The sequence below is a fragment of the Populus euphratica genome, unplaced genomic scaffold (assembly GCF_000495115.2).
Source record: "Populus euphratica unplaced genomic scaffold, PopEup_1.0 scaffold464.1, whole genome shotgun sequence".
Taxonomy (NCBI): domain Eukaryota; kingdom Viridiplantae; phylum Streptophyta; class Magnoliopsida; order Malpighiales; family Salicaceae; genus Populus; species Populus euphratica.
In genome coordinates, this window is record NW_011500187.1 from 182332 (window position 1) to 210331 (window position 28000).

The 28000-nt window shown below is 36.2% G+C and overlaps 4 protein-coding genes and 1 long non-coding RNA gene across 15 annotated transcripts; 3 read left to right on the plus strand and 2 right to left on the minus strand.

The window, feature by feature from the left end:
- The first annotated feature begins 3792 nt into the window (after window positions 1-3792).
- On the plus strand, window positions 3793-7883 carry LOC105111641 (stomatin-like protein 2, mitochondrial). The gene is made up of 10 exons (XM_011007064.1): window positions 3793-4200; window positions 4271-4514; window positions 4600-4749; window positions 5110-5167; window positions 5261-5353; window positions 5720-5785; window positions 5950-5982; window positions 6574-6665; window positions 6851-6910; window positions 7027-7883. Exons 1-10 carry the CDS (start codon window positions 3965-3967, stop codon window positions 7303-7305), a joined length of 1311 nt encoding a protein of 436 aa, XP_011005366.1. The 5' UTR covers window positions 3793-3964; the 3' UTR covers window positions 7306-7883.
- On the minus strand, window positions 5213-24308 carry LOC105111640 (uncharacterized). Its single transcript, XR_839636.1, has 3 exons — window positions 23931-24308; window positions 16921-16922; window positions 5213-5228 (listed from the first exon to the last, which is right to left on the minus strand). It is a non-coding gene; the product is annotated as an uncharacterized LOC105111640 (long non-coding RNA).
- On the minus strand, window positions 11848-13465 carry LOC105111639 (UNC93-like protein 1). Its single transcript, XM_011007062.1, is given in 3 exon segments — window positions 11848-11929; window positions 11969-12198; window positions 12300-13465. Coding segments are annotated over 2 exon segments (1347 nt in total). The 5' UTR covers window positions 13418-13465; the 3' UTR covers window positions 11848-11929; window position 11969.
- Window positions 14978-16933, plus strand: LOC105111638 (UNC93-like protein 1). Its single transcript, XM_011007061.1, has 2 exons — window positions 14978-16386; window positions 16491-16933. Exons 1-2 carry the CDS (start codon window positions 15227-15229, stop codon window positions 16717-16719), a joined length of 1389 nt encoding a protein of 462 aa, XP_011005363.1. The 5' UTR covers window positions 14978-15226; the 3' UTR covers window positions 16720-16933.
- On the plus strand, window positions 18789-27995 carry LOC105111636 (uncharacterized). Of its 11 annotated transcripts, none has more exons than XR_839633.1 (20): window positions 18790-19431; window positions 19534-19704; window positions 19809-19892; window positions 19988-20038; window positions 20756-20812; window positions 20896-20978; window positions 21650-21773; window positions 21847-21906; window positions 22496-22741; window positions 23160-23307; window positions 23719-23846; window positions 24315-24362; window positions 24472-24602; window positions 24844-24926; window positions 25481-25584; window positions 25942-26012; window positions 26692-26987; window positions 27132-27325; window positions 27401-27487; window positions 27566-27995. XR_839633.1 is itself a non-coding variant. In XM_011007059.1 (20 exons), coding segments are annotated over exons 1-19 (2532 nt in total). In that variant the 5' UTR covers window positions 18790-18945; the 3' UTR covers window positions 27448-27491; window positions 27566-27995. The 11 variants fall into 11 exon arrangements, 5 of the variants coding, with proteins under 5 accessions (XP_011005361.1, XP_011005360.1, XP_011005359.1 ...); XR_839632.1 differs by having other exon boundaries at window positions 27447-27491; XR_839631.1 differs by having other exon boundaries at window positions 27447-27487.
- The last annotated feature ends 5 nt before the right edge of the window (window positions 27996-28000 follow it).

Sequence of the window (28000 nt, forward strand, 5' to 3'; positions counted from 1 at the left end):
ACGAAAAAACACAATTCGACTAGTTTTACGTTATTAGACGTAATTTTCAATCCGACCATCGGATTGAGCTGAAATTTTATGAGAAACTCTAAAATATATTGAATAAAATATAGTTAAAATTTTAAGATGAATGGAGCTTGGTGGTGCTAGCAAAAAAAAAAAAAATAAAGACCGTCGAATAGAGACAAACATATCATTAAGGGTATCATAGTAATTTGCTATTGAAAAGAAAACATATAAGCTCTCCTTCTCTTTTATTAACTGCCAAATGGGCAGAAACAAAAAGATGAAAGAAAAAACAAAGCATAACGTGAGAGAAAGAGAGAAAAGTAAGGAAAAACAATAAGGAAATTGAGAAAATAACTTTATAAACTTGCAAGTTCAACCTATGAAACACAAAATCAAGTGAAGGAAGGAGGATTTGAGAAGGGGAATTCAGCTAACTTTGAAAAAGAAGAGAAATTGGAAGAAAAGCAATAAGTAAGCATGAGAAGTTTGGATTTAATGTTTGATTTAGATGTTTTCTTAAGCTTATTTGATTAAGTTAGGAAGTAATTTCATGGAATTTTACCTTAGTTTCCCTTAAATCCTAGATTTTTGAACTTAGGGTTCTTATGTGAATTTGGGGGAATTAGGAGGGGAAGGAAAAATAATGAAATTGAAGTGGAATAGATTGAAAACAAGTTGCAATAACAAGTAAATGAAGAAAATTTTAGGGGAGGAAAAAGAAACATAAATTCAAATTAAAAGAGAAATAAATTAGCTAAAAGAAAATATGAAGACAAGATGTCTAGGTTGTGTTTGAATATAGTATTTAGATAAAATAAATAATATGATGTGAGGGTATAAAGAATAGAAGAATTATTTGATGGAGGAATTATGAACATAGAGTAAGCAAAGAAGTAACTTAGTTAAATATGAGGTTGTATGTAAAATAATGATGTTATATTTGAGAATGAATTTTTATTAGAACAAATTACAAATAAAAATATTACTTGCTTTGTGTTTCGGCACGTAAAAAAAATATTGATGGCCTAATGATATAATGACACTTGATTGATTCAGGAGTTGTGTCTGGAACTGGTTATTAGACAGGAGGAGCTGGGTCATCTCGAGTAGAAGGTAGGTGATTCGTCACCTTATTTTGTAATTTTTAGTTTCCCTAATAATCTATGTTGCTTAGTTAATTGATATTAAACGAATGGATCAAATGAATAAATGGAGTCATGTGAATTACCGCTAAATTATGTGAAATTACCGGGTTTATTGGTTAACAAAGAAGTTAACCAGATATGAGGTAATTCGTATAGAATTTCCGGATTGTTTGGCTAATAAAAGAGGTTAGCCGAATGTTAGGTAATTCGAATGGAATTACCGGATTGATTGGCTAATAGAAGAGGTTAGCCGGGTAATTCATATGAATTACTGGATTGATTCTAGTAACCGAAATGGGTTAGCTGGATTTTTGGGTAATCAAGAAAATTACCGGGTTTATTGGTTAACAAAGAGGTTAACGGGATGATGAGTAATTCATATGAAATTACCAGGTTGATTGGTTAACAAAAAAAGGTTAGCTGGATGATGGGTAATTCGAATAGAAGTACTGAATCTATTGGTGACCGAGGAAGAAAACCAAATTTCTGAGTAATTATATAGAAGTGTTAGATTTATTTGGTAATTATGTCTAGACAGTAACAGTTGGAAAAGTCAGACAGTAAAAAGTTATTGAATTAAGATAAAAGTTATAATGACATATAATAGAAGTGTTGTCGATAACTTGGTACCAACAATAATAAAGGGAACTTTGTCAAAATTTTCAAAAAAAGATAACTCATAATTTTAAACATATTACTCAATACTTAACATTATTTAAAGAAATATTAGGAGATTTCATGATATTATAATTTGAGAGTGTTACATTTCAACTGGAAAAAAAAAAATTAAATATGTAATTTGGATGCAAGGTGTTACATTTCAACCGGAAAAAAAAATTAAATATGTAATTTGGATGCAATTTGGTGGCTAGTCTTGCAAACGAGACCGACTCATTCGTAGTGATGATGCAGCTGTCAAACATCAAGCTCGGACCTACAAGAAATGGTGAGGCATATTACAGCACTTAGGATAGGTAGAGCTCTATACCTTCGTTTTTTTTTTCTTCTTATATGCATAGCATGGACACACTCCTGAACATAGCCTACAGGTGGGTGGCCACTTTCTAGAGCTAAATCACAGGAAAAAATCTATCGGTTTCTAGTCGATCGTGCACTTACATGTATGTTGGAAAATGCAAGTAGTAAGATTCAATCCAATGATATTCTCTTCTCTTAATTAACTCTTTAACACTTAATTATTTTCGGTTCAACTACTAGCTCACTTGCTTAACTCCATACCACCTTCGTGTCCAAGCAGCAATGCAACACAAAAGGTAATAGAGGATTTACGATCCTGTTTCTGAGATGCAAATATTATTATCAATTTATAGCAGTATGTCCAAACCCTATTTTGAAAAACTCACGTAATCCAAAATTAATACTAGAATTTTGTTTTCCATTGCCCCATTAATTTTTGATAAGAAATTCATTAAAAATATGGATTAATAAAACTAGGCTCAAGGAGTTTTTTACTAAGAAAATTTACAATCTCATTATTTCTAAAACCTTATAAATAAACTAGAACTTTAATTTGGATGGCTTAAGTTTTTTCATCTTACATGAATTATCTTAAATAAATCTGAGGTAATTCTCCGGAACTTTAAGAAATTTACTACCGGAATTGGTTCGAACAATCAAAGTAATTTGGGTTATTTTTTTAACAATGCTCATATCTATTTACACTGATCATATGAACTGTCATGGTTGCATCGATTCTTTGTTTTTGGAAGGTGAGATTTAGTTCTTCGCATGTCTTCCAACTTTAATTTTACACCATGTAGTTCAAGAAACCTTCTTGTATAATTAATTTTGTGTTCGGTGAGGTTACAGAAGCACTAGCTGATTTCAATTTTGTAAACTAGCTCGCTCGAATTAATTAATGAATATCATATTCTTGGTTTGAATTCTCTGACATTAATTTTCCCTTTCTTCTTTTCTTTTATTTTTTTACACAAAAGTCGAAGGAAAAAACACCTTTTCTTTTCTTTTCTTGTAAATATTATCCAAAAACAATTTCCCAAGAATCATCATAAGATAACTATCTAAAGAAACAATAAGAGATACAAACCTAGCTACTAAATGGTATTTTACTAGCTAACATCCAACCAGGGGCGGAGCCAGGTGCATTTTACAGGGAAGGCCAAAATTAATATAATAATATATATTATTAAAAAACTTATTTATTTAAATTAAAAAATATTAAATAATAGAAAATTGTAAAATATTTTGCGGCCCCTGCTTGCCCTCCCCTGATTCCGTCCCTGCATCCAACCATCTAATTCCAACACAATTTAAGAATTAATATGATAAACTCTTGGGCTTAAAAAGAGGAGGAGTTTAACAACAGGGGCCCTTCTTTTTAATCCTCTAATCCTATTGTTTTTCTGATTAAAAATGATTAAATTGTCTTATTATTTATTAATTGTGAAACCTCACTTTTATATAAATCTAAGCTCTCTAACTTCAGAAATTATAAAAATCACACCGTTCTCTCATTGTTTTTCATTTTCAGAGAATATTACTCTCAATTCTTTAACAAAAACTCTAAAAGAAAAAAAAGAAAGAAGAAAGAAGACAGGCCCATTATAAAACGTCGGGCCTAAAACAAAACCATAAGCCCACCACACACTGTCAATTACAACTTCGGAAAATAAATTATTTGACTGGGCAGAGGGGGAAAACATAGAGAGAGTGACTTGGGGAGAGGGTCAGCAGAGCAGATCAGAGTGAAGAGTGTGAGCGTGAGGGAGGGTTCGATAATTAAGGAGGCCGAGGGTTTTTCAACAGCAACAACAAAGAGAAACAGAAAAATGTGGAGGAGGAGGAGTCATTTATTACTCAGCAACGCCGTAAGAACCTCCCACCACCTCTCCTCCTTATCGGCTTCCACCGCTTCCAGAGGCAGAACCCTCTTCACTCCCTCCTCCAATTCTCCCTTATTTAAACCCCCTTCTCTTCACTTAGCCCCAAACAACCGCCTTTCCTCTCCTCTCTCCTCCACCATCTCCGCCCGCCTCCTCCGCACCGGCCGCGACCCCTTCACCAGGTACATTCATCCCCCATTCCCTCCCTGTCTTTCTTCCATTTTTTATTATTAATTTATTATAATTCATTAGTTATGAGATTACGCCACCTGTGAATTGGGGGGTACGGATTGTGCCGGAGAAGAAAGCGTTTGTGGTAGAGAGATTTGGAAAGTACTTGAAGACGCTGCCATCTGGAATCCATTTCTTGATTCCTCTTGTCGATCGAATCGCCTATGTTCACTCTTTGAAGGAAGAGGCTATTCAGATTCCTGATCAATCTGCTATTACCAAAGACAATGTCAGCATCCTTATCGACGGCGTCCTCTATGTCAAGGTTTCCCCCTTCTCTTTCATTTCCCTTTCCCCTTTGGGTTAATCAATCATTTACTATTATTGATTCTCAAATTGTTGTGCAACAGATTGTGGATCCTAAGCTTGCCTCTTATGGTGTTGAGAATCCCATCTATGCTGTCGTTCAACTTGCCCAGACCGCTATGCGTAGTGAGCTTGGTAAGATTACTCTTGACAAGACCTTTGAAGAAAGAGACACTCTCAATGAAAAGATTGTGGTATGATACCTCTTTACTTCAATCACCCTTTCTTAGTGTATTCACATTATTTATTTATTTAGGAATGTGCTTTTTATGTGGAGTACATTTCGCCGTGAAGAGATTGGTTGCTTTGACATTTCGATTCATTAATAATATATTGAAATGCCAGACATAAATCATAAATGTGAGAAAAATTGGTTGCTGCTTCAGGAAATTGTGACTTGGTTCGTTCTTCAAAATTGTAATGACACTTCTCCGTTTCTTGTCTTATCAACCTAGTTAAAACTCTAAGGTTGTTTCGGAGTTTTAGTTGAAAATCAGGTATTTTAAGAAAACAAGGATGTTGTTGAATATGCAAGACTGTCACCATTTCTGCAGGAGGCCATTAATGTGGCTGCAACAGACTGGGGTCTCCGATGTCTTCGTTATGAAATAAGTGAGCCAGCCGCGCTTATCTTATTTGATATTCTATGTTGATTAGGTTCCTGTTGAATTTTCTGTTAGTGCTTCACTGTCCTCTCTTCTTTAGGGGATATATCTCCTCCACGTGGGGTGAAGCAAGCTATGGAGATGCAGGCAGAAGCAGAACGTAGAAAGAGAGCTCAAATTCTTGAGTCTGAAGGTAGTAAATGTAGTTTAATTTCTCAGTTTTACCTCAGCTTAATTAAACGTCTCTTTAATCAAACTTTGTTGCAGTTGACTTCATGCATCATTTTTATCTGTTTGTACAGAATTGTCATGCCATCTTCTCATGCTTGGTCGTTTTCCACCGCTACTTTTCATCGCATTTTTTCTGCCTCTCATATCTTTGCTGCTACATAATGCAGACACTTTTATTCACCTATCATATCTATAAATCTTTGTTATGCATGGCTTAATAATTGCAGGCAACCTTTTTTAGAATCATTTGTTCAATGTCATGAGGCATTGCAATATTTCTTCATTTGTCAATTCATTGCTAATCTTTTGTATTGATTATTTTTAACAGGAGAGAGACAGGCCAATATTAATATTGCTGATGGTCATAAGAGTGCTCAGATCTTGGCATCACAAGGTTAGTTTTCTTCTTGTGTGTCATAAGAATTCTGTTGGTTACAAGTTTCATTGGAGATGATTGTAACTTCTCTAGTGTTGTTTTGAAATAGAACTTGTTTTACTTCTTTAATGTTTATCATCCAATTGCCATCATTTCTTCACGGAAACTCCCTTCCTCAACAGGAGAGAAACAAGCACTCATCAACAAAGCACAAGGTTAGCTTTCTCATGTCTCTTTGCTGTGCAATAATCAATTGATGCTCCTCTATTTCATTTTCTAGACCCATAAGCCGTTCTAAATTAGTAGATAACCAAACAAAATTCATGAGGTGATATGATGGCTTATCTTGTTACAGTTATTTTGTAGGCAGCTAATCTCATTTTTCTTTCAATCCTTGTCTTTCGTATATCCTTGTGTATATGTGCAATGATCCACTGATTATGATTGGGTTTCATTGGAGATGGCTGTAGCATCTCAAGTATTACTTTTTAAACAAACCACATGATGTGAGAACATATTTGTTATTATATGACTTTTCATATCTGTTGAAGCTTGCTTTTACATGGTAGTGCTGGTACCTAGTTGCACTTAAAAATAGGTTTGGTTCTTAATTTGCTCTTCTAGTCTCCTGGATTGTTTAGCATTGGATGCTCTAGCTTTTCATTTTCTAGACCCATTAGCTACTGTACAATATTTGATAACCAGCCAGACTTGATCGGGCAATATCATGGCTTATCTTTATATAGTTCTCATATGATCAGCTGCCAATCTCACATCCTTTTAAATCCTTATCAATAATATTTTAGGTGAGGCTGAAGCCATCATTGCTAAAGCAAAAGCAACAGCCAAAGGAATTGCCATTGTGTCAGAGAATATTAAAGAGAGTGGGGGAATTGAGGTGAGGTTCTCCATGTAGATTTTGATATGGTTGTGTAAACAAGATATATCCCTTAGATTAGTGATTTTGCAAGTGTTTTATACCACGTGATTTGTGATTCTTGCATTTTAGCGTTCACAAGACAATTAACTGTGACATGCATATCTTATGTGCATCAAGGCTCATGTTTGTGGCATGATTTGCAGGCGGCTAGTTTGAAAATTGCTGAGCAATATGTGGGGGCTTTTGGTAACATTGCCAAAGAGGTGAGGAGATTATTCAAATGTGCTTGTGATTGTCTGGTTTGATAAGCAATTAGTTTACAATTTCTCTGATGTTTGTTCTTCTTTTCCTTCTGTCCCTTCTTTTTTTCCTTTTTCAGGGGACAACAATTCTGCTTCCCAGTGCTACTGGCAATCCTGCCAATATTATGGCTCAAGCTTTCACTATGTATAAGAACCTGCTCGGTAATGTTTCCAGTGGTGGTCCTCATGTATCTTCTTCATTAGTGGAAGGTGCATCTGTTGAACCTGTGGATCCAGCCACAATTATAGAGGACAATGCTACCTCCCATGAAACTAAAGCCAAGGACGAGAGTGCCAGAGATAACAGTGAAACTGGATTTTCACTTCAGAGCAGCAAAAAAGGGAAAGCTGAGTAGAGTTTGTGGAATATGAAGGAATGATGAGTTGATTTTGCCAAAAGTATTCACCAAACTTTGATTTTTCTTTTTTCTTTTTTCCAGTTGTATGACTAATTACAAAAGCCAGATTCTAAGTTTAGCCTTTCAAAGAGAGAAAATTCGAAGACTAGAACATAGGGTGGGGGTGGGGGGTACTGAAACCATTCAGTTTGTTCTCGTGCCTGCTGTATTGTCCTGGATCTCCAACTTCAAATCAACGGAGACTGGAGAGTTTTGCTAACAAATCTACATGGGAGAACCATTGAGGTTATTTTGCAGGAGTGAGGCGACCGTTTGCACATATTGCCTTAGCTGTGTCCGCCTAGCTGGATCATTTTTTCTTCGTGAATTTGTTTAAATAAAGGTGCAGAATGACTGCCTTAACAACTATTTGATATGCAGATCGATTCCGGACCGCAAATAGTGTTATTTTCTGAACTTGTGTATGCGCAACAAAGTGGCTCCAACAAAATGATCGTTATGGGTACTGGAGGTGGGCAAAAGCAGGCGTTGAGCCTCCATGCAAAGACAAAGCTTGTATGGAAAATATATTCACATTTACAGAACAGATGCGTGATTGATGATTAATCAACACAGTAATTAATAATAATAAAAAAGGGAACCCTTTAACTTTGGAAGAAACAAGGCAGCATTAGCGCAACAGCAAGATGAAAAGAAAATAATTGAGTTCGAGTTTGAGTTAAGCAATAATGTTTGTATTAACTGTTATAGGCATGCACAAGAATATATATATATATAGCCGGGAAAATCCACCACAAAAGGAGGGGGGATCAAAAGAAGCCAAAGAAGATGGAGAAACCAAGAACAAGGAGCCAAACAAGATGAACAAGGAGCAGAGCCTAAGCAGCAGCAGCCCCATTATTTCCAACCTCACAGAAACCCTTCTTGGCCACCTTGGTCCCTGCGCGTCGTGCATCATCACATCCACACCAGTAAGTCACACCGTCCATGCAACAAAACGGGTCTGGCCGGAAGCACTTAACAGGACAGGAGGAGACAAGGGGTGTTCTGCTCCATTCTCCACACGCATCGTCACTGTTGTTGTTCTTGTTGATGTTGTGTTGGGTGGATAATCGAATTGGATTAGAATGTGATAGAACAGCGGGGATAGAGCAGAGGGAAATGGTGATGATGAGGAGGACGTGTATTAACAATGTGGATTGCGTCGTCGTCGTCGTCTCTGGGAACGGAAGCTGCTGATACATAAATCATGGGACATCCAGTTGCAATTTCGTTCCCAATATGAAAAATTAAAACAAAAAGAATTGAAAGGGGTTTGATTCTGATTCTGCGTGTGATTTTTGGTACTCTATCATGGAAAGAAAAAATAACACAGTGAAAAAATATATTTTAAAAAATAATATAATTTAGAGCATATATAATTCGCAAGTCTCAAGTTTAAATGCAAAATTGATGGATATAAATTTTTTAAAAAAAAACATAGTAGATTTGTATTTAAAAAAATAATAATAAATGTTTTTATTATATATAATAATTTGTCTTCAATAAAATTATCTCATTAACATGATTAAAATAAAAATTAACACAATTAAAACAAAACATTTGTGGGCTGAACTTGGATTTGGTTTTTTTCAACTTATTTTATATTATATTTTTAATTTTTTAATTTTATATTTTAATATTTAATTATAAAAAATTGAGCTTTATTTTTTTATTTTATTTTTAATAAAGTTGCTATATTATCATTTTATTTTTATTTTTTGTTACTAAGAACCTTCAATATGTGATTTTTTTTTAAATGAAATCATTTGATTGATTACAAATTAATATTTATGTTTTATTTGTTATTTTCTACAAAGTTAGTAGGGTAATCTAATTTGACTCAAGTTTTTTTTATTTTTTTTAATTTTATTTTTTAATATTAAATTATTTTATAATTAAATTTAATAATTTTATTTAATTTATTTTTGACAGGGTTAACATGTGTCACAATTAAGGTTTATATTTGATGTGCAAACTAATATGGGCTTAAATCAAGTTTTTTCAATTTTTTGTATTATTAGTGTTGTTTCACTTTATTTGTAATTTTTATATTTTTTTTATTTGTGTTATTAAATTAACTAAATTTATTAAATTCAATTGAATAAATAGCTCGAGTCAAAAAAAAAAATTCACTTTTTAAAAACATATACATTACCCTAACATTTTTTTTCTTTTTTGTTTACATTGCAAAATAACTATATCGAGTAATAACGTCGTGCAGGTCACTTACCCAGTGATCTAAGTAATCAAGGGCGGGCGTTTGTTATGGGGGAAAAAAAAATCAGAGTTGAGAGGTCATGCATTCTTAGGACATGTAGGAGTGAAGCCAGCGAAAGTCATTAGGAGCCAACGAAACAACGAGTTTTTAAGTGCAAATGGCTGTCTGGCTCCAACATGAAAGTCGCCATTTACAAACATGCTGTCCATAGGAAAAGGTCATGGACTGGATTTCCAAAAACAAATTTGTCCCAAATATAGAAAGCTTCTGCAGCTATATTATGCTCCCCATCATTATCAAAGTTGATACCTCGACCTTAACTCGCCTTCTTGGGAACTGGTAGCTGTTCGTATTTGTCATTTTGATCTCTCTGCCTCCTCAGACTCCCGCATTCATCCGACAGGTAAGAAACATAATGGGAGGCTGTGCGGGTAAATTCAAGGGCTCTGATGATTTGCCTCCAGAGCCCCTCCCAAGTGAAGCTCCTGTCAACCCTGGCCAGGCTGAGGGAGAGACCGTTGCTCAGGTATGTTAATTACCTTTTTATCGTTCTTTCTTTCTTTCTTTGTGTGTGTGTGTTAATGATCTCTTAATCACGTAACTATTAGTCTTACAATCCAGTTTGTGTGAATTAATGTAGGAGGAGGAGGTAGGTGAGAACAAGACACAAGCACCTTTGGTAGATGTCCATGAGAAAAAACCGGAGGGTGAGAAACCCGATGAGCCTGAGAAGAAAGATGAAATCCCTGTAGCTAAATCAGAGGACAAGGTTGAGGCCACTTCTGTCATCACCGAGGAGCCGGCCAAGGAAACTGAGAAGAAGGAATTGGATGTGGCTCCTGCCAAAGAAGCAAATACAGATGCTCCACTAGTTACCGTGTAATCTGAACGAGCATAAATTGTAATGACAGACATTTATAAAACAGATAATCATATGTGCAAGAAATTCCAAATGTTGATATGAGATTATTGGTTTTTTACATCTGGTACTGCCAAACTTGTGTGGCTGGGTTTCTCTCTCTCTCTCCTTCTGCGTTCGTAGATACTTTCTGTTTTCGTTTTGCTGCTAAGACATATTTTTGACAACTTGTGGTGGAAAATCGAACCTGATAAGTGAAAAGGCAACAACGGTCAAGTGCTTGCGTTAATTTTCTAAGATAACTTTCAACGACGATGTTACAAGCTGACACAATAATCGTTCTTACACTGGGAAGCCTGAATTTTCATTTGCTCAAAATTGGAGAGAAGGTTTCTTTGGTAACAGCTCTTGCAAAACATGGTTGCGTTTCCGTACCAATGCTATCCCGTTCCATCCTGGCTTGAGTCTTCTCCTAAAGGGAATAGACTGCTGCTCCACAGCTGCATTAGATTTACCCCTAGGTCCTGTTACGGAAGTCAGAGAGAAATCACTGTTCTTTTTTTTTTTAAAAAAAAAAAAAAAACCTTCAAGGATTGCCTTCCCATTTCAATATAAATTCCAAAGAAGAGGTTTAGGTCATGCTGAATAATTAGCCTGTAAAAAATTCATGATTTTTAATTTAATTATTGACCTGTACTTAAATTTTATACTTTGTTTGATAGCATTTTAACCTGTTAAGGCCTGCAAGACCTCCAAATTAAGCTTGAAAGATGCTTTTAAACTATTTTTGTTACTTTTTATATTTTTGAATTTCTTAGTTTGTTTATGATTTTTTATAGTTTTTTATTTTATTCTCGAGTTTTCTTATTTATTCAGGTTAGTTCTTAGATTTACTTAGAAAGTTATGCATCTTTTTGAAAGAGAGATTACTTGAAAAAAATAATTCTTAAATTAGAATTTGTGTGTCACCACACTATTTGGCACAATTCTTTGTTACTTTTTTCGTGTTGCATTTCATTTATTGTTTTCGATTGCAGTGTTGGTATGTCAACCTAACTAATCATTGTCAACTTCTTGACAATGCAGAAAGTGACAACTATTACAGTTAACTTCGGAATTACCAAGACATACTTCTTGCTCTGCACTAAATACAAGTTACTAAAATCCATCAAGGGAAGATTGACCTTGTGGTATTCATAAGAAGGTTTCTGCCATGATGTGGTGAAAAACAGCTTTACTTTATTCATGTTCAGACAGTAACGTAAGAGCTACAAGTATATGAAGAATCACCGAAGTATGATGACATCAAGATTCTCATCTGTTAGAAATATGCAAGAGGACATTTCATGTCTGACGAAGAAAACTTTTCTTTCTTTCTCGATTAGGCAATTCCAGCTAACACTTCTGTTCCGTGTATTAAGAAATACCAATTACAATAGATTAACTTTAATGATCGGAGAAAAGGGCAACTAAGACATACTGCAAAAGACATAATATTTTGGATTACCCTTGAATCATCTAAGTAGCAGAAATGGACTTAGATTATACTGGCTTGCTATTGTTATCCATAGATGCAGGGTTGATTGATGGCTCCTCACCCTTCTGGTCGTCCTTGATCACAAGCATGGCTAGGATCGCAAGCAATGGATTACTCACTGTTGTGAAGGACCAATTCACAATCAACTGGGTAAGTAATGGAACTTTGCGTGCATCCACTTGCCAAGCAACTGCAGCCCCTGCACTCTGCACTCCCTTGTAAAATACTACATATCTGCAATCACATGCAAATAACATAGTTTAGCATATGATCGATATCACACATAGACCCTTCAATTACTTTTCTATTTCTACTTCCCACGGAACATGAATTACCTCCTAAGAATCTCAGAGTCATCAGCCAAGGCCCCAATCACCCAGTACCCATAACTGAAATACAAAATGAAAGGCCCTGCGAAATCGGAACCTGAGTCCTTGAAATCCAACTTGGGAGGTAGGTCATTGCGGCTATATCCTACCTGCTTCGCAAGTCCACCTGCCCAGATAGCAGTCCCGAGCGCAGCAACAATTCCAATCCCAACAAATCCCCTCTTCCTCCTACTCTTGAAGCTGAAATCCAATATGTATCCAATCACAATAGAACCCACCATCTGGGGCCCCCAATAGAACACATTGTTCAATCCCCTTGTCCTCAAATTAAAGAGTGCTCCATTCACATTATTGAACTGGTAAATGTGTACAAAGTTGCTGGCCCAGGCAGCAGGAGCAATAAAAAGCACCTTCCAATTGAAGAACAACTAACCAATCTCCACAACCTAAGTAGAAAATTTGAAGTACTTAATGTTTGTGCAGCGTGTGCCATCATCGCGAACCACTTTGCTCGGCGGCAAGATGGCTAATGACAGCAGAGTCCCTGCCGTCATAAAACACATGAATCCAATATAAGTCCCATCATTAACAGAAGCAGCCTCACTCCGATTGTAGTTAAGAATGAAAGGAATCAGCCCACCAATAACACCTCCCATGTTGAAAATGCTCCAAAACAGAGAAATATAAGTCCCCTTCCGATGTTGGGGAGGATAAGAGGTCACGATCGCCCCTTCTCCAGCCCATAAGAAGCCAGCACCAATGCCAAGAACGGCACCGGAAACAATAGCAAAAGCTTGGTGCTGTTGGTGATTATAATCAAGAAAAGAACCTGCATACAACACGTAAGTGCTGCAGCCTGAAGCTAAGGTCAAGCGAGGACTAAGAATGTTGTAAATTCCACCACCAAGAATGCCAAAGATGGCAAAGGTGGTGTAAAGGGCGGTGTTGGCATTGTTGGCAGCAGTGGGATTCTCCTGCCCACCACCTCCCAAACCAGCGAGGGCATTGAACATACCTGGACAACAGAAACAGACAAGTCCTATGGGTGTGACTTGGACCAATGGTGAGTTGTACCTGAATCTTGCTTTGGTTGACACTTGGGTGTCATCACCTTCGAAACCCATGTCAGGTCAGGATTGTGTTGATTGTTTGTTTCCTGGTATTTGAAAGAGAGAGATTTGAGATGAGGATGAAGATGAAGATACAGGTGGTGAATTTATGAACACTTGAAAAGGGGGTTGGGATTTTAGCTTTCCGGTTCCTGTACCAGCAAGACAGAGAACGATGAGTTTGAAGGCATTGTCAAGGAAATGGCAATGATCAGATAGATTAACCATGAGGATTTTTTTTGCTTTGTTCCAGACTTTATGATTTTGATCTCGACTTAAAACTGGGTTTTTTCATAAAACTAACTCACAGCACTTGAGATTTATAAAGATTTAGAGTTTAGTTTATGATTACTATGTTAATTATAATGAAATACCACCAAAAAGAGCAGAGAATGTCATCTGGCGTGAACCCTGCAAGAATGCTAGCTCCAACTCTTCCTCTTGGCATCAAATGGGATAGCGAATGGATCCGAACGAGGCGCCGGCCCCGCCGGCTGACTTTTGTAGACTGCGATTTTCACATGAGAGCAGATGACATCACTCTTGGCTCTCTCTTGCTTGCCAGTTGTTCAAAATCAAGCTTTACGAAGGGGCATTCCCCTCGTGCCGCTTTCTACGGCATCATTTTTCTCTCAGCAATAATAATAGTAAAAAGGATATCAGCAATGATAAAAATAGTAATTAAAAAAAGAGGGTATCGTATATTCATTTGCATCTGAGGGAGTTGACTGTGGCTGCAGATTCCAAATACTAAAGAACAAAATTATCCACTTAGATCTTGTGTCTGGATTCTTTTGGATCCTCGACAGCAATTTACAGCGTGTTAGACAGCTGATTCTGGTATCCACCTTCTCTCTGTCTCCTGTACTCTCAGCCACCCACCCTACCTGGAGGTAACAAAACATCGAAGCAATCTACCATCTTAAAGTCATACTATGTTGCCTAACTATGTGGAAGTGGTGCTCCAAATCTATTTCCCTTTTATTTTTATTTTCTTATTTCAATTACACCCATTAGATGTAGATATTAAATTCCTGTCAATTTCCAGGTAATTTTAATATTTGTTTCTTTCATTTGAATTATATATTTTCTTAGTGAGGAGTTGCACTCAAATAAATTATATGTCCCAATCGATATCACCCCACGCTCCCTGGGATTAATATAGAGAGAACCGACCTTTCGATTCTCCGATTAAATATTTTTATTAAGTCTATTCCACCAATTTGTGACATTTGTGCCCAAAATGCTAAATTCTAATAAAAATATTATAAGATAGAACAAAACACAGGTGAAATTATATTTTTTAAAAAAAAATTAAAATGTTTTATTTAAACAGTTGAAATTATTATTTTAATACGATAATGTTACAAATAATTTTTTTAAAATAAAAAAAATTATTGATAATGTTACAAATAATTTTTTTTAAATAAAAAGAATTATTTTTAACCATAATCATTGCAATACTCTTACTCTCATGCACTCTTTAAATATTATTCAGTGACGTGAAGAACTGCACCATAAATCTCAATACATGAATAAATTTATTTTTGTAAAATAAATATATAGGATGGATGGATGGGTGAGAATGCCAATCCTAATAGGAGGCCTGCAGATTCTCTGACGAATCTGATATCGTCATTCTCCTTGTCTCGCTAGCCGAAGGGCTAGAAGGCTAAAAGCCCAAGTGTCCATAAATTCAACCCATCTTTCTTCATCCTCATCTCCTCTCCAGATCAACAACTCCAAAACAGCCCCCCACAACCAGCCCCCCGCCCCCCCTCTCCAAAACCAGGAAACAAACAATCAACACAATCCTGACCCGACATGGGTTTCGAAGGAGATGAGGAATCAGCCGCCAACCAAGTGTCAACCAAATCAAGATTCAGGTACAACTCACCATTGGTCCAAGTCACCCTCATAGGACTCGTCTGCTTCTGTTGTCCTGGTATGTTCAATGCTCTCTCTGGTATGGGAGGTGGTGGCCAGGTGAATCCCACTGCCGCCAACAATGCTAACACCGCCCTTTACACCACCTTCGCCATCTTTGGCGTTCTTGGTGGTGGTATTTACAACATTCTTGGTCCTCGCTTGACCTTAGCTGCTGGCTGCAGCACTTACGTGTTATATGCGGGCTCTTTTCTTTATTACAATCACAAACAGCATCAATCTTTTGCTATTGTTGCTGGTGCCATTCTTGGCATCGGTGCTGGTTTCTTATGGGCTGGAGAAGGGGCGATCATGACCTCTTATCCTCCCCCACATCGTAAGGGGACTTATATTTCTCTGTTTTGGAGCATTTTCAACATGGGAGGTGTTATTGGTGGGCTGATTCCTTTCATTCTTAACTACAATCGGAGTGAGGCTGCTTCTGTTAATGATGGGACTTATATTGGATTCATGTGTTTTATGACGGCAGGGACTCTGCTGTCATTAGCCATCTTGCCGCCGAGCAAAGTGGTTCGCGATGATGGCACACGGTGCACAAACATCAAGTACTCTAAGATGTCTACTGAGGCTGTGGAGATTGTTAAGTTGTTCTTCAATTGGAAGATGCTTTTAATTGCTCCTGCTGCCTGGGCCAGCAACTTTTTTTACAGTTACCAGTTCAATAATGTGAATGGGGCACTCTTTAATTTGAGGACAAGGGGATTGAACAATGTGTTCTATTGGGGGGCCCAGATGGTGGGTTCTGTTGGGATTGGATACATATTGGATTTCAGCTTCCAGAGTAGGAGGAAGAGGGGCTTTGTTGGGATTGGAATTGTTGCTGCGCTCCGGACTGCTATCTGGGCAGGTGGACTGGCGAAGCAGGTAGGATATAAACACAATGATCTACCACCCAAGTTGGATTTCAAGGACTCCGGTTCCGATTTCGCAGGGCCTTTCGTTTTGTATTTCAGTTACGGACTGCTAGATGCCATGTTCCAAAGCATGGTCTACTGGGTGATTGGGGCCTTGGCTGATGACTCTGAGATTCTTAGCAGGTAATTCATGTTATGTGGGAAACAGAAATAGGTGAAAAGTAATTGAAGGGTTTGTGTGTCTTATCTATCATATGCTAAACTATGTTATTTGCATGTAATTGCAGATATGTCGGATTTTACAAGGGAGTGCAGAGTGCAGGAGCCGCAGTTGCCTGGCAAGTGGATGCACACAAAGTTCCATTACTTAGCCAGTTGATTGTGAATTGGTCCCTCACCACCGTGAGTTACCCATTGCTTGCAATCCTAGTCATGCTCGCCGTCAAGGACGATCAGAAGGGTGAAGAGCCATCAATTAACCCTGCATCTATGGATAACAATAGCAAGCCAGTTTGATCCAAAATATTATTTCTTGTGCAGTGTGTCTTAGTTTCCTTTTTCTCCGATCATTGAAGTTAATTTACTTGTATTTTGTCGTCCTTGATAAACGAAACAGAATTGTCTGCTGGAATTGTCTAATCAAGAATTGAAAATAATTTGCTCTCTGTCAGACATGAAATCTCCCCGCGCATATTTCTGACAAATGAGAATCATGACGTCTTCAAACTTTCGTGACTTTAGCACTCACTTCTTGCTCTCACATTAATGTTTGAACATTAATAGAGTAAAGTTGTTTTCACTACATCATGGCAGAAACCTTCTTATGAATACCACGACTCAATTTTCCCTGGATGGATTTTTGTACTTGGATTTAGTGTAGAGCAAGAGTATGTATAGCTGTTTCCTAAGTTATCTATAGTAGTTGTAACCTTCTGCATTGTCAAGGAGACGGCAATGATCAGATAGATTGAGATGTAATTCTTAGTTTCCACATGTCCTATAGCATAATGTCATTGTCCCAGAATTGGAAGATATCGTTTGTCCTGCTGCAAGTTCAACATGGTGTCACCTTGAGAAGGCCCCTAGATCACGATTTAGCTTGATAGACTGTTCTGATCACTTGGCCCGTAAAATACACATTATCGGCCAAAAAATAACTAACCATGTTCAACTGTGAAATTTAGGAAGATTTCGAAGCTCAAACCAAATAAGTTTGGAGGTATTATCTATTTATAAATAAAAATAAGGGGATAAATACCATAAATCATTATGCTAATTATGTTATAAATTAGGTCAATAACTTATTTTCATTTATATTTGACTGATTATGCCAACAACTCTATTTTTTTTATTAATTATATAAATTTAATTAAATGATGGCTTTCAGCATACCGTGACATTAGTTTGCACATGCACATAAGAAAGAAAACATCTGGCTTGGAGTACTGTTTGGTTTGAGCTTCGAAATCTTCCTAAATTTCAGACAGTTCGAATATGACAACGCAAGGGATAAGAGTTCGTACCTTATTCATCTTCTCTCATTTTTTCTTCCTATATTCCGCCTTTCACTTGTTTCGTCTTTAATTCCATCTCTACTCTTGCACTCTACGTACCTTTTCTTTGACCTGCACTCCTTTTTTCTTTTTTTTCTCTTTTCTCTTTTGTTCTTGATTCTTAACTGCAAGCTCGAAATCAAAATAAAATAGAATAAGCTTCGTAAATGGCTAAATTCTTTTTCAAAAAGGATAAATCTTTCAGAAAAAATTTGTATTTTTTTTTTAGAACTGTTTTAAAAACAGAAAAAATTTATATCTTTGAGAATTCTTGTATTTTTTTTTTAGAACTGTTTTAAAATTAGGGATAAAAAAGAGTTATTATATGATCAATGTTCGAAAATGCTAAAACCATTTCTTTGAGCCTACCGTGCTTTCCAATAAAAATTTTTAAAAAATAAAGGTTACGGAAGAAAAGTGAGTGAAAATATATAATAATTATATTTAAATGGATACTTAAATTGAGACTGATAAAAAAAGACAGAGAGAATAGAAGGTTTGATGCCTTTTAACAATATATAATAATTGAAAAACCTTTTGAAGTTTGATACTTTCTTCTCTTTAATCTGTTTTTCATTTTAAGAATTTTAAATTAATGTTTTTTATAATAATTTTAATATAATGATATTAAAAATAAAAGAAATAAAAAAATTGTTATTTTATTACACTTGAATCGAAAACTCTGGACCTCGTATGAATAGGAAAGATACGTCATCTTTGATTAGCCTGCTGATTTTTGAACCAAATGATTTAGATAAGCCCCCATGTCCTTGAAGAATTATTGCCTGTTCCATCCCTCCGCTCTCATTTATAAAATAAACTGTGGCTTTTTTTTTTAATGCTTACAGGTTATTTTATAAAAAAAAATAAAATTTTTATTTTTTATTGTTTTAATATTAATACTTACAGGTTATTTTATAAAAAAAATTAAAATTTTTATTTTTTATTGTTTTAATATGTTGATATTAAAAATAAATTTTAAAAATAAAATAAATTATTTTAATAGATTTATAAGTAAATATTTTTTTTTTATTATTCTTTCTGGGTCGCTAGCTATCACTACTACCATCTAAGTTGTCAATCACAGAAGGACCAGTGGTGGAGAATATCGCAGCAATGCAGAGAGTGAAGAAATTGTATCTTGAATTCTTACTCGTGACACTCACAGAGTAGCGCGTTCGTCAAGAGAATGCTCTCCGCCACTGCCACTGCCACCGCTGGGGTGGTATTTGGAAGCAATTGGATAACATTACTTACCACTCCTACTAGAATATTATATTTTTGTCATCGCGCTGCTGCTGTTTCTGGTCTCCCACTAAATATCAACATCACTCGTAGACCTCGTCATAGATTGCGCAAAAATTCTTGCTCCTTCTCTTCCACCTCCTCCCCGTTCCCGTCAATTTTAACAGAACCAGACGACGGCAATCAGAAGAAATCTGTTAATGACGCTCGATATTCAAGTCTAAGAGTATTGGAATGGGATAAGCTCTGCGACTTGGTTTCGTCCTTCGCCACTACTTCCTTAGGCCGTGAAGCCTGTAAGGAGCAATTATGGTCCCTCAATCACACCTACCAACACAGCTTGATCCTCTTGAAAGAAACCAACGCCGCTGTCCAAATGCACAACCATGGCGCTTGCCGCTTGGACTTCTCCTCCATTGATCTTCTCTTAGTTACTCTCCTCTTCTACTTCTTTTCGTGTTTTTGAATCTTGAATTGCTCACCAAGTGTTTGATTTTTATTTTTTTTGTTTCTTTGACTGGAAAATATACAGGTAAAATCTGGTCTTCGAAATGCTAGACGGGGGGGGTTACCCATCAATGCTAATGAAGCAATGGCTGTTGCTGCTATCCTGGAGTCTGCCTATTTCTTGCAACTCAATCTCAAAGCTGCAATCAAGGAAGATGCTGATTGGTACAATCGCTTTATGCCTCTTTCACAACTGGTTGGTACTTAGTATACACATTAATTCATTCGAAAAAAGCTCTATATTTTCTTTGTCTAATTGCGTGGAGATATTATTTCTGTTTTCTTTTTATTATCTCGTAGATAATGGAAATGGTTATCAATGTATCATTAGTCAGGGTGATAAAACAAGTTATAGATGAAGATGGCTCTGTCAAAGACTCTGCTGTATGTTTATTCCTTCATTTACTTATATGGTTTACTTTCACTTTCTCTTCTTGTTTTATATCTGATTTTAATTTTGGTTTTCCGTTTTGTCTCAGAGTTCTGCTTTAAAACGAGCTCGTGATCAGGTTCAGCTGCTTGAGAAAAAGGTGGAAAAAAAAACAAAACACTGCCTGTGCCTTTTCTTTTCTCATAATTGAATTCATTTAGTATAAATTTCTAGTTACGCCTCCTATCTGTGATTTAAGAATAACTAGCGAAGCCCATCTTGCTTACCAAATACTTTTTGCTGCTACTGTTACATTTCTTTTGAATTTCTTGTAAGAAGCGAAGACGGGGTGTAGTTATGTTATGTAACGTGAAATAGTGGATGAAGCTATGTTTAGTTTCTAACAATACCATCCCTTTTAAGTTAAAAGTCAGGCCTTCAAACGGGCTTCCTTTGTTTCGCCTGTGAAATTTACTGGAGGATAGGGATGTTCTCCTTTTATTGAGCATATCAACCTTTTCCTGGGAAAAAAAAATCTAGCACAGGGTTGGGTGACCTTTGGTTAGGGTGTTGATTTCTGGATGCCATTTACTATATGATGGTGCAAACTCTCTTCTGCATTCTACCGAAGCTTTTTATTATTATTATTATTTGAATAACGGTTGATTGCATTTAATCTGATAAATGTGCACCACTAAATAACTTGGGTAGTTAAGTATCCCTTCTCGATGGATCTTGAGGTCTTCTTGATGGATCTTGGGGTGTCATAGTAGTAGCTATATATAATTTCCTCGTATACACTCCTATTCAAAACTCATTTTAATGATTTTCATCCTTGGTGCTTCATTTTGAACCCTTCTATCACTTTCTTTTTCAGCTGTCTCAGTTAATGGACAGCCTGATTAGGAATGAAATGAAAGAGACATCTTTTCTGGTAAGATGAGTGATAATTTTGTGTTGACTGTCTTTTCCTTTTCTTTTTTTTCTATTCTAGTTTGGTAACTGTTCTTTGTTTAGGAAGTGAGTAACATTGATGGCAGATGGTGTATAAACTCAGGGACTGGTCAGCTGACAAGTTTTAATGGCCTTTTGCTGTCCAGGTGAGTGTGATTAGTTTCTTGGCATTTGGTTTTCAATTTACATATAAAGTACATGTTGCTTAATGATGAACAAATTCATGTATTCTCTCTGTCTATCTTTCTCACACACACATGCACTCTGCACGCACAAAGGAAAACAATTCATACTCCCCACTGAAAATTTAACTCATTTATCACCATGATAGTACATGATTGAAGGTGCATTGTTATCTAGTCACAACACGGTGGACCAAAATCCTGTCTAATAAAACCTAACACAACTATGAAGAGCTAACCTTTCTGCTCTCAATGCTAATATAAGCCATCAATAATGCAGAAAGCACTCATCAGGAACTCCTTTTCTCACTTTTTACATTGAAAAAATTGTATCATGCAAGTCTGAGCCCATTGGCTGTGGAAACTTTGCATGTTGATTCTTGATTAGTTATTTGGTGGCATAAAAAATATAGATGACTAATCTACAGTGATGTATCTGTTTAGTTCTTAGAGAATCTATAGAACAACTTCTGATCACTAAAATATACATAACAAAATAAATTTGGTAAATGCTAGCTTCAAAACCCTGTTGCTGAAATATTGTTCCCTAACTATTCCTTTGTATCAATCAGATTTTCATTTACAAGAGCTTAGCTCTTTATATGTTATTCCTGAAGGGTAATTTACTGCTGTAGTGATTCAGGAACTGGAAGAATTATAGAGCCACTCTCAGCAGTTCCTTTAAATGATGAGCTGCAACAAGCAAGAGCATCAGTTGCAAAGGCAGAGGCAGATGTGCTTTTGATGTTAACAGAAAAGGTGTTTTATCTGTTTTTATCCATTATCAATATCATTTCTTCAATCATCTTGTTTTAATTTGCAACTGTTGCAGATGAGAAGGGATCTTGATGACATTGAGAAAGTATCAGACAGTGTAATTCAACTGGATGTGGTGGGTGCCCAACCAATATGTCTCTCTATCTTATCTCTCTATCTCTCTCTCTTGCTCTCTCTCTCTCAGACACACACACACACACACACACAGAGTCCATTAATGTTTTTTAGTAGATTCACTCCTGCATATTTACTTGTCCCTCTCTTCCATATGATGCATTCATTATGGAACCTTAGTAGTAAGAGATAGAGTTGGTGATGATAATCAGAAAGCTGAGTTTGTGTAGTTGCAACGCTGTATAGTTTTTATGATTTGATTGCTTTAATATCACTTAGAGCTTGGAGGTGCTAAAGGAATTGAGCTGGAATATTCTCTATGAATTGTATTATGGTCACAATTATGGTTGCAAATAGTATAAAATGAGGATTATAAGCAAGAATTCTAACTTCTGTTACCTTTGGAGAACAATTGCTGGAAGAACATGGTTGCACATGCAAGTGTGAAAGCTGTCCCGGCCTTTAAATATATTGATACTGCAATTTTATTTGTGGTTTTCAAATTTCAATTCCCTTTCACATTTTAAATTAAACACTTGTTGTTGGTAAATTATTATACATTTATATCTGATTTGGTTCTTAACATGTAGATCAATGCCCGGGCAACTTATAGTCTTTGTTTCAGAGGAGCATCTCCCAGTTTGTATCTTTCAGAAGAACTGGATGGGTCTTTTTCCACTGAAACTTATTTATCAGAAAATGAAACCTTGATGGCATCATTTCCCAAAGAGAGAGAGTGGCTATTGTACATGCCTAAAGCCTATCATCCTTTGATGCTCCAGCAACATAGACAAAATGTGCAGAAAGCAAAAAAGGAAGGCAGTAATGCTCCTGATGTAAGTTATACTGGGCTAATGAGCAACATTCATTTTCTTTTAGTTGAGAATGTTCTATCTCTCTTTCCCCCCTGGAATAGAATGTTCTATCTCTCTTTTTCCCCCTGGAATGGACATCTGCCACACAAGTACATGAATATATATAGGGTTAATATTTGAATCATTCTAAAGGCTTGCATTTTTTCTGTTTCAAGAGAAAACTGGAAGGAGATAATGGATGATGGGTGTGGAAAGTAGAGCCATATTTAGATCTTCGATCTTTAGAATGGATGTAACCACATAATTTCATTGATTGATTATTATAATCGTCAGTTGGCTGTACTTTCATTTTCTAATGAAACTCAAAAGTGTTTAAATGTATTTCTTAAAGAACAATTACAGTTTCTGTTTTTGAGGCAAATTTACTATTGATTGTCAGGTTTCTGCATTGGAACAAGCTCACCCAGTTCCAGTTGATTTTTTTATCTCCCATAAAACAAGAGTCCTGACTATAACTGGTCCTAATACCGGGGGCAAAACCATTTGCCTAAAGACAGTTGGATTGGCTGCTATGATGGCAAAATCAGGTTCACTGTACATCATTTTTTTTCATGTGACTGTTCATCTGACATTGAATCCTTTCCTCCAGTGTGATTTATGTACTGCAAACTTCTTATTTATTTCACTATTCGATTTAGGTTCTTAAAGATCTCACTTTATACAATTCAAAATGTATCGTGCATAAGGATGAAGAGCATAAGTAATCCCTTTGGGCATAATATATGAAAAGTAGAAGAGTCACTCGATGAAAATTTTAGCCACATACCAGTTTCTGGATGTATGCTAATAATCAGAGTGGAAATTTCATGCATTCTATGTCACATGGCTCATGCTGGAAAAAAAAAAAAGCTTAGTCTTGGAAGAATTTGACATTGCATCAGATGTTTTACTCATGACCATTTATTTCTCTTACATAACCTTCTTGTTTGAAATTGCAGGTCTTCATGTTTTGTCATCTGAATCTGTACAAATTCCTTGGTTTGATTCTGTTTTTGCTGATATTGGTGATGAACAGTCCTTGTCTCAATCTCTATCTACCTTCTCTGGCCACTTGAAACAGATAAGTGTAAGGATGATATGCTTTCCAGATTTCTTTTTTGTTTGTTTCTGTTAAAAAAAATTTTAATCATGGATATGCAGGCTAGAGCACTTTTTTTTTAATCATGGATATGCAGGCTAGAGCACTATAAATTGCTTACAATGTTTCTAACTTTGAATAGTCACCTCTTTCTTGATTCATTTTCCAGTATCTTGCATGTTATCAGACATCCAGAGGCTTTTCAAATTGATTGCATATTGTTAATGAGATTGTGCGTTGAATGATAAACCTTGGTGTTTCTACTAACAGACAGTCTTCAATTTGATATCTTCTCTTTATCAATGAGAGTAGGAGCTCTTCCAATTCAATGATTATGAGTTGTTAAAGAGATCTCTGCTCTATATTTTTAGACCATGCCCAATATCTTCTTTTCAAATCATTTTCCATCTTCCAGATAAGAGAATTTCCATGGAATTTAACAGATTCACCATGCAGGACATTCGATCTCAATCCACAAGTCAGTCACTGGTGCTACTAGATGAAGTGAGTCTATGATTGTTTTTACTTCATTGATATTTAACTACTAGTTACTGAGACTTGTCAAATAAATCTAGACCAGTAAACATATAATGCATATCTATTGCATATATAGGTTGGTGCAGGTACAAATCCTCTTGAAGGAGCTGCATTGGGGATGTCATTGCTGGAATCTTTTGCTGATAGTGGTGCCTTACTGACAATAGCTACAACACATCATGGTGAACTTAAGTCCCTGAAGTACAGGTATTTAGCAAATCAAGTAAAGATGCAATGATTGCATGAAGAATGCTGCATATCTGTAGATCATATTTCCTTATCAATGAGAAATTCATCATAATTAATCAATATCCATTCTGGTTCATGTTTAGTTTGACCCAAGTCTTGCATTGTTAACTGGCTCTTGCATTGCATGGTGTACTGTCACAAGCACTCTGTTGCCAGTTCCATGTTCTCAGTTTCATGTGTTAATGCTTCTTCTTGCCAGTAATGATGCCTTTGAAAATGCTTGTATGGAGTTCGATGAAGTGAACTTAGAGCCAACTTACAAGATTCTCTGGGGAGTACCAGGTTTTCCTCTTGGGTGCATAACTAATTAAGTTTTTATTGGATGTGAGGATTGCTTGTAATTTGATTTATAATGTTTGAAAACTTTATCTCTCCCTTTGTTATTTATTCTGTCGCTTTTGGATATCAAGGACATGGTATTTAAAAGAAGTATCGGATAGGGAAATCAAAATTTTGTAATTTTTTTGCCACTTTCCCAAGTAAAGGTTTTTAACAAATAGGGAAGTGACTTTTCATCTCAAACTAGGAGAATAGCACAGGGTAACGCCCTTTCTCCATTTCAAAAACATCTCTCTTCATTCAGCGCTAGACAATGGAGCTTTCATTTGATATGAGGTGTGGTTGTGAATTTTAGACCTATGGGCTTTGATAAGAAATTTATACATTTGAGAAGTAGGGGCTTTTAAAAATTTGCATGGTTTCCAAAGCTTTTTGGTTTAAACATGCACTTCCCTTGTGCTTAAGAGTGGGTTAGGATGCTCTTGCCTGCTTGTCATGATTGTTCATTGTATCAGTAACTATACTTCATAACATAACAGCTGCGGTTTTTCCTATAGGTCGTTCAAATGCAATTAATATATCTGAAAAATTGGGACTCCCCAGTGTAGTTGTTTCTAACGCCCGAGAACTTCATGGTGCTGCTAGTGCAGAGATTAATGAGGTAGCGTGGACCTATCCCATGCAAGGTTTATTCTTGGTTATACTTTGAAATCATGAACATCTTGTCAGCTGTATGATTTTTGACCGCTTTTGGTAACAATTACCGTTGTTTTTTTCACTCGACTGTGATAAAATCCAAAGAAAAACTTATGCATTATCTGCTTTGTACTTGAAAATAAAGAGTAAAGAACTTAATGGAAAGTTTACTGTTTTAACTATGTATTTCTGAATATCTCGATTGAGACTTTTTGTCATCTCCATTCTCCAACATGCAAAGCAAATTACTGGAAGATTAAAATTTGTTTCTTCATTGTAATTTTCAAGCTGTCAAGTACTGTATCTTTAGAATATCTTGCAGGTCATAATTGATATGGAAAGGTTCAAGCAAGATAGTCAAAAGCTTTTGCATGAGGCACGGCATCATCTGATGTGAGAATCTGTAGCTTAAAGACTACATAGAAAATTGTTCTTCATGATTTCAATTGGGAAGTGCATTATGTAACATCTGGAATATAAATCATCCAAATAATAACAGGCAAGATCTGAAACTCTGGCCATCAACATGCTAATACAGTTTGTTTGTTTTAAACTGGGGTATCTCTTTGACCAATTTATGTCAGATAAATTCTTCTATCATAAATGGAGGAAGTTGTTGCCCCATTTGTGTGTGTGATTAAATGAACAAAGTTATCCCTAGTCCCTATCTGCACCTGCTAAATATATTTTGCAGTTAGAGCAATGACTCAATGCCTTATCCTTGTTATTGGATGTAACGCAAGAACCATGCATGCCTTCCAATTCAGAAAGGCTCGGGGGCTATTTTTCCACAGGCATATTGTTCTTTTCAAGTTGCTTTTGACCTGTTTTACTCCTTTTATTTCTCTTTTTTCCTTGCATATCTTTTAGCTAAAAGGAATACAGTTTTACAGTAAAGATCATTATGTCCTGACCATTTACTCTCTCACATCACTTTTATTTCTTCAATAGAAAGATGGATTTTGTTTACCTTTTCTTATGTTGCTCAGCACTTGGTTCAGTTCTCACTGTCAGTAAAGAGCAGGATTGTAAACTTGTGGGTGCTCTATCTACTATCTTTTTTCATTTTTAGGCTCTCAAAAAATCTTCATGAAAAACTAAAGCTTGCCAGAAGGAAGATAAAGGAGCATGGTACTGAACAGAGATACCGTAAGATGCAGCAAATATCTGAGGCTGCATCAATGGCACGTTCTATCCTTCACAAGAAAGTGCGGCAGCTTCGTGCATATGCAACACAAACTTTTCAGCCTACAGCAGATCAAAAACAACTGTCAACAAGTGATAGCTGGTTTACTGCAGAGGCTAAGAATGGACGGCCTACAAAGAGTATGAGTACTTCAGTAGTTGAAATCAATAAACAACCATCAGGTATTTTTTGAATGAAAGTACAAGTTTCTATTGGAACTTGTTTGGAAGACAGTTTCTTTATGCAGAAGTGGTTACTTGTTGGTGCCAGCTTGTTCTTACTTGGTTTATGTTAAGCAAAAAATCTAAAATTTAGTATGTTCACAGCAGCAATGACTGAGCTTCCTGAGGTTGGTGATATGGTGCAAGTTTCTTCGCTAGGAAGGAAAGCAACAGTTTTGAGAGTGGATCGATCTAAGGAAGAAATACTAGTTCAAGCTGGCAACATGAAGCTGAAGTTGAAACTTGCTGAAATAGGAGTTAAATAGTAAGAAAAAGGCATACTTGCATGTGCAAAATGGGTGAGAGAACATTTCTGCTTAATTCACTAATTGTTCCCTCTTTTTGGTCTAAATTACCATTATGTCATTTTTCAGAAACAGTGGATTGTCTTATTATATGCCATTGGTTACATGCAAAGGCAGACGCAGTTATGCACCCTCGCGCACGCGCATATCACGTTTGTATGTATGTGCATATGCAATCCAATATTTCTACCTTGTCAGATACTATGAATTAATGCATTTTATCTTTATATCCAGAGGTACAGAGGCATCATGTAGATGACCAGCAGTTCATGTTCCTTTCATGGAAAACATGCTTGTTCTGCCCTTTGGAGGGAGGGATTTTATCGAGCAAGATCCCAACATCATCTTCAGGCTCAGTCGGGGGGAATACTAGTAGAGTATAAAAGGGACGGGGATTAACTGGAAACAGAAATTCAAAATTTCAAGAAATGAAGAGCCTTGACGTCACTGACTGTAATCAATATTCTTGGAACGGCCCCCTTGTATGCTGAGGAAAACCCAATCCATTAAATGTTGTCCACTAATAGCTGAAGATACTGAGACATAGGAGAGTTAATGTTGTATCGTTTCTGTGTTTGGTCGGCAACAGTTAAGTTAAATGACAAACCATGTGAATATTACTAATGGCAATACAAATATTAACACTTTGTATGCTCTCTTATGATATGC